Source organism: Toxorhynchites rutilus, chromosome 3 (genome assembly GCF_029784135.1).
Source record: "Toxorhynchites rutilus septentrionalis strain SRP chromosome 3, ASM2978413v1, whole genome shotgun sequence".
Classification (NCBI taxonomy): Eukaryota; Metazoa; Arthropoda; class Insecta; order Diptera; family Culicidae; genus Toxorhynchites; species Toxorhynchites rutilus.
The window spans coordinates 243,387,188-243,393,958 of record NC_073746.1 but is presented as its reverse complement, the minus strand read 5'-3'; the positions used below and the strand labels follow the sequence as shown (position 1 = coordinate 243,393,958).

Genomic DNA, 6,771 nt, shown 5'->3' with positions numbered 1-6,771 from the left:
ATGTGAACGCAAGCTCCTGCAAAGCTGCTGCAGCGTGAAACGTTATCGGCCAGAAAATAGCGTTGTGTTAACGATAATAAATTATCGTTTTCAAGGTTAATATAAGAGGGGAAAATGTGGAATACCAATGTACCAATTTCTGTTGTTACATAGCAAAGTAGTGAATGTTTTTTTAATGATTCAATTCAGTTGAGTTTACCAGTTTACTAATCCAGTTTATTATGATGATTCTGTTCATACATGAGAGAATGAACTGTTATAGAACAAAAAAAATATTTCTATTTACGTTCCAAACACTTTTTTCCAATTAAATACATTTCCTTATAACTTAACTTGTTTATAACATGAGTTGAAAAACTGTCTCAGTTGTACATTGTATAGTTGTATATCAAATGCTCTTCACAAGCAAAGTTTCGGCTATTAATTTTAGTGGTTTCGTAGGAAATCTTCAAAATATTAGAACATTTAGTCCAAACCCAAATCTATATTTCTTGATTCAAAATAAAAATGGGTTTCTACACGGTACGTTTCTAACGTACAATGAAAGTAAATTTAAATCCAATAATATTAATAGTTCTTCTTAAACGAAGCGTCAGTAGAAGGAGTCATTGCGCCTTGCGATGGTACTCCGGGCTGGTGTTGACATACTGCTGCATGCTGTATAGAGTGCTGCTGTTCTTCACCAAATACTTCAGGAAATCCTGGATATGACCAATCAGCGTTTGAATCGACTTCTCATCCAGCGCTGTGAAAGCCAGCATCGACCCGAGTTTCACAAAAAGTCGTAGCAGATGGAAAGCACCGTAAATTTTCGACATCGGAACGCCCGGATGGTTCTGTATAATTTCCGCGTATTGTGGCCGCTCAAACTTGTAGAGAAGTTGGGATCCCAGCATTACGTTGAAGTACTCGATAATACCGTTGGCTATATCCTGGACGGCGTTTTCTTTCGTCGCCGTGGAAACTTTGCTGGACTTCTTATATTGAACATAATTGTCCACAATTTCATGGACAGTCGATTTGGCCGGGAGTTCGACTAGTTTGTTTTGCCGGGATATTGCATCCCAATCATCGACTAGCCAGGGTTTCAATTCATCAGGGATTTTTATCTTCACCTCTACTTTAGAGAGGAACTGGTCCTCCGATTCAACATTCGACGAATTTGTATCGCTGCGACCTCGTTTCTTCCTCGTCGAAGGATTAACATCCGGCGTATCTTCAGATTTACGTTTCTCTGTTGGTGTTTCATTTTCCTCGGATTTATCTTTAGTAGATCCCGCCGACGTTGGAGCTTTAGCGGACGATCGACTGCGGCTGGTGGAATTCGTGCTGGATGCCGTACTGGAACCGGACGCCGTTGGTGTAACGTTTCCAGAAGTGCTCGCTGTCGGTTCTTTCTCTTTTGCAATCTCTTTCGATGGAGTAGATGCTCGCGAGTCACTATCTTTGTTCGATCCTGCTCCGGTATCCGATTTCTTAGCTTTCACATTGACCTTCTTGTTTTTTGCTGCCAGTGAGGAGTGCAGCTTTGTGACTTCCTTCTGTCGCTGCACGTTAGCCTCGTTGTACTTGAGGACGCGATTCTCCGGAACCCACTCGTCCCAGCTAAAATAAATGTTAAGGCGTTCATGGCACAATTCATACAGACAAAAGCAATTTACTCACTTTTTATTCCATCCAGCATAGTGAATAAAATATTTCACTTGTTTGTCCTTCATTACCATACTCTTGAGCATTTTAGCCTCATAGATAAGAGGACCATGAAAGCAAAGAACTTTCTCCCCTAAATAAATCGGTTAATTAGAAATATTTCGATATAAGCTCAGTTAAAAAATAATCACCTTCAGTAAACTTCAATTTGGGTGGCATATTTGAACTGATTATTACTCTTTTAATCAATAGAGCAGCAATACACTTTCGATGGAAACTATTGATCAGCCAAATTGTTTTGGTTTCAAATTGCAGTGATGGGTAGTGATAGTCGCTTATTTTGTTTACCCATATATAATCCAGGTAAACATACAAAAATTCATTCAGTTCACTCACCCGTTCAGAATTGAATTTAAGGTCCAATCACACAGTCGTACTCTGTATCAAAATCTAGCTGCAATCAAAGCGTTTCTACACTGAGAGAAATATATAGTAAATATGACGAATTCTTTGGTATATGTTTACCAATAATTCACTAGTCATGTTCTACCCTACTAATTATTGGTACATCTTACGAAAAAAAAGGGTAAGCGCAATTGTCCAACAAAACTACGATTTGTGGGTCTAGTGTTGGTTCAATAATGGTTCGCATCTTTTTTTTTTCCAAAATACATATTTTATCAAGGCTCATATGGCGTTAGCCTGACGGGGCCGGAAGTTCAATATTTTGACAGTTTTTCTTATCATCTATGTTAGTAATATGTAACCGATTACTCGCGGTCGGCTCGAGGTTAGTATTACAAGTGTTCTCGTGATTGGGATGTTGCTGTCTCCAATGCTCTGTACGTGTGCCCGACACGGGATACTTCCTATTGGGATGCAGCTGGCCATTATTCAGCAACACCCCCTAGTCGTATCCCATATCTAGCGTGGTGCGTCTTCTCGACTCGAGGAATCCAGGATAGAATGATCACTAGCCGGCGCAATTATGAGCTCGTGTAGAGTTGTCATGAGCGATTCAACCTTTGGCACTTCGGTTAGCATCATTGGTTTAATATTAATGATAAATATCAATCAGTGATAGTAACGATATTCTTCTGAATATTTTCATTTATTCTATATATCTAGAATACATTACTAATAACTTATTCTATATATAATTGCAATAACTCTACAATAATAACTATATACAAATAACATTAATTTTCATGGTAATAATTCTACAAGCAGTGTGAAAGCGGGCAGCTCTGATCGCAGCCTCTACCACATTGATTTCATACACTACTTCCAATGGGTTGAGGGCTTGGTCATGATTCTGTTCCTTTTCCTACTGCACCGCAATGCTTTTCGCCATTTAGGGACAGGGACAGCTCATTAGCAGGCGATCGATGGCATCAGGATGCAGCATACATCGTTCGTAAACATTGGTCTCCTATATCTTGATGAAAAAATACAAATATATCAAAGAAAGCCGATGAATATGTAGTTATGAAACAAATGTATGTTAGATAGATGTATATTTAAATGCGACATAAAAATTAAATGCTTACCTCCAAGTTAAAAATTGCTTTTTTAATAAAGTTGTCCACTGTTTTCTAACGTTAGAACTTGAAAATAAATCTTTAGTATAAACTTCACCTTGTCTCACTGCTTGCCCTGGCTTCCATCGACTGTTTTTCATCCTCCTTTTGCCTTACGACGCCACGAGATGTGTAGTAACCGCGGTGTGTAAGCCACATATTCATATTTTACGGTTCAGGGTCAAGTAATATATCACAATATCCGAACAAAACAGAATATTTACCTCCGAATCCTTCCGCTTCAAAAAGAAAAAGCGATCGCGAAGTACGCACTGCACATTTACCAAATATATAAACATGGTTACTTGAGCTATGAAGTAAAATGTACGAATCGTTGGTAGGGGAGAACATTGCATTTCACATAATTTTTACAAAGTTTTGGTAATATGTACTAAAAATTTTACCAAAGTTTTGATTACTAAATATTTGGTAGTTGCGTTTACTAAACTTTCTCTCCCGTATATAGTGCGATTCACATACAACATCCACGTCACGTTCACGTTCCTTCACGTCAAGTTGCGTCAATCGACCGTGGAAGAGGCAGAGGCAGGGTTTTTTTTTGCATCGCGAGTGGACGGTAAGAAGTTAAATTAAATTATTTAAAGTTTTCCCAAGAAATCGGGAGAAACTAATTTCCCGCTTGTGTCCCCCTTAAGCGAAATCAAAGGAAGGAGGACGTATCCCCTGGCGAAGCTCCAAAATGGAGCTTCGCCACTACGTCCGTCAAATCCAAGTTGCCGCGTGAAGCGCGAATCGTCACTCGCGCATCAAGGGAAGACGCAGCACGGCACCACTACACGTCGTATGCGCGCTCAACGGAGGCGGATCACTACCTACACCTACGGACTCACCATTCATCGCCTGGCGTGGAACGACGGTAAGGTAAATTCTCCACGTAAAACCTAGATAGTGTGAGTAGAAATCTATTTTCAACCCTGAGTTTAACATGCGCATGGATATGAATCCAAAGAATAAAACCACACACAACTAACAACGCCACACAACAATGCCACACGCAATCAATAGGAAGATCGCTGGACTTGAATTCACGGGTCCGAGGTTCGAATACCGCATTGAATAAAATAAAATAAATTTAATAGTCATTATTTTTCGTTGGATGTAATGATACCGTATATAAGTTAGATGTTTAATTATATAGATTTGTGGGAATATATGATATGTGTGAATTAATTGAATAAATTGTTGCCGTGATTAAGTGTAATGTAAAATTGACGAAACTTTGTGCCATTTACTGGCTAGCAGCGGTGTAGCCTAAAAACCCGATTAATTTTCAGGTCACGAGCCCAGGGTTGGGGCTCCTCTTCTCTGTTGCTGACAATTTATCAACCCCCGTACCTCGTTCTCCGAAGCTTCAAGGTGGATGGGTTTAACATCATTGCATAGGTCCAATGATGAGAAGTTTGGCATAAACGGCGTTCATTGGAAACAACCGTAGTGCCTCTGTTGATTGAATTGTGGAACGCGGACAAACGGTGTCGCGGGTCCTTCTTAGCGCAGGTGTAAGTCGCGGAACAAACCGGGGTTTGGAAACAAAGGACAAATCCGCCCTCAGGTGTTGGGTGTCTCATTGCCGGGCAAAGCAAGAACACGGCGGTTGGTCTCCCTCGCGGGAGTGGCGCTTAAGCCAACCGCTTACCTGCGGAAAACCCTCCGGTCGCGACGAACTCGCGCGTTTACCCGGCGTTGCGGGTTACAAGCGTCATCGGCGTTTTAGGAGAAAAGGTATAGATGGGGCAGAAGATCAGGATCGCGGCTAGCTAAGGTATCCCGGAAGGGTAATTTCGATGCCATCAATGCTCTGGAAAAGAGCAGCAGCGAGCAGCCCGGATATACGACCCCATAATATGCCCAATGTCGTGGTAGCTACCGCCTCTATCTCATAGATTGGCTGCTACGAGAATACGATAAAGGTACTCGTTTATGTTGTAGTGTTTAGACATCATTTAGAATCTATCACAACCTACATTCCACCCCATCAACCATGCACTCGTCGATACTTTAAGGATAATTGGATGTAACCAAAAACCGAGGTCATCTCTTTAATCCACTCCAATCAATCATCATGTACAAAGGGTGATTTCCTATTGAAATTACGAATCCTGACTAAGCCGATTTAATCTGGGGATGGATCATGTGTAAAAGGAACTGCAGATCACTCAGCTTGTATCGTCGAGTTGCTGTTATCCCAAACTGACGGACCAAGTCGATACATTCGAACAGCATGGTTTCATCAAAGGGGATGTAACATTACTTTGACTCCAAAGATTTTGTGGACTGACACAATTTTTTACTAATCAACTCAATAGGAAAAATAATTAACCATATCATCAACCAGCTTTCATTTGGTTTCTTGAACATTCCTGTAGGATCTTTGCAAACAGAGATATTTCTGTTATATTATTATATTATTGCATTGACGAAAAAACATATTCAAATTTTTCGCATCGGTTTCAAAAAAGTGCCAAAACAGGTGTTTGTAGTGTTATTTTGCAAATGTTACAGGAAGTTCAAATGCTTGCAGGCAAATTTTTAGCCTAATGTATCCTCAAAACACCTGTGAACGTTTTATATTGACACGTTCAGCCGTTTTCTTTAGCCGATTTTTCAAAGTTTGGAGTAAATTAGAGGAACACTTGATCGCTAATCGTGTTAGAGGTACAAAATGCTACACGACTCTCAGAATGAACGATTCTTAATTTTCGTTTTCATGAAATATTTCTCTATGGAAAAGGAATGTTCAAGGAACCAAATGAAAGCTGGTTGATAAGGTTGATAAGGCCATTGAGTTGGTTAACAAAAAAATGTTAGTCCACAAAGTCTTTGAAAAAACCTCAAAAACCGATTTTGTATAACTTTTCGATATTGTTCCCTACTACACCTACACACACCAAGATAAAAATATTTACGTAAAATATTCCAATACCAGATACCTTAAAATGATGTGTATTGCATCTGTACGCGCTGGTTTTTCACGAAGTTACAGCATGTCAAAAATCACTCAAAATTTATTGATATTGCACTCTGTTCCTCTATTTGTTTTGCCAAGTGTAGTATACTCTTGAAAGTTTCTAATAAGAGCCTGTGTTAATTGATAAGGGTCTTTTTTTAGACTTCGTCGACCTCCAAAATCAGTTTTCGTTTTCGTCGACCCCTGGGAAACCGACATGGACCCCAAGGGGTATCGACCACTTTGAGAGTGAAAATCCATAAGAAGTCATGTGGCGACTAACAAACAATAAATCACGCTTACGTAGTTGTCTAGATGGCACGAAACAATGTTTAATAATGATGGAGTCAAGATTTCCATTTAATAGGTCGAACACAAGAAGTTTTTGAAGGTTGGTACGCCTAGTAACGGCTTTTATGCCTATAAAATATGGCATGTACATAATCGCCTCCTCTTTTGCGTGTATATGCCAGTTATATGCATCATATATGTTAGGATCGGATTTTCGGATCTATAGATTTCGACAACTTGTCACGTTGGTGGTTAAAGCGTTAATGTTCTTTATTCATTTCC

At 39.7% G+C, this 6,771-nt stretch overlaps 1 protein-coding gene across 1 annotated transcript; it reads right to left on the bottom strand.

The window, feature by feature from the left end:
* Positions 1–464: 464 nt before the first annotated feature.
* LOC129776818 (mortality factor 4-like protein 1) lies at positions 465–2,025 on the bottom strand. Its single transcript, XM_055782686.1, has 3 exons — positions 1,842–2,025; positions 1,666–1,783; positions 465–1,605 (listed from the first exon to the last, which is right to left on the bottom strand). Exons 1-3 carry the CDS (start codon positions 1,867–1,869, stop codon positions 606–608), a joined length of 1,146 nt encoding a protein of 381 aa, XP_055638661.1. The 5' UTR covers positions 1,870–2,025; the 3' UTR covers positions 465–605.
* Between the last annotated feature and the right edge of the window lie 4,746 nt (positions 2,026–6,771).

Bases quoted from the DNA above. Each gene is read 5' to 3' on its own strand.
- LOC129776818 (XM_055782686.1), bottom strand. From the start codon at position 1,869: ATGCCACCCAAATTGAAGTTTACTGAAG. The intron at 1,784-1,841 runs GTGATTATTTTT...CGATTTATTTAG, and splicing joins CAAATTGAAGTTTACTGAAG to GGGAGAAAGTTCTTTGCTTT. The intron at 1,606-1,665 runs GTGAGTAAATTG...CATTTATTTTAG, and splicing joins TATGCTGGATGGAATAAAAA to CTGGGACGAGTGGGTTCCGG.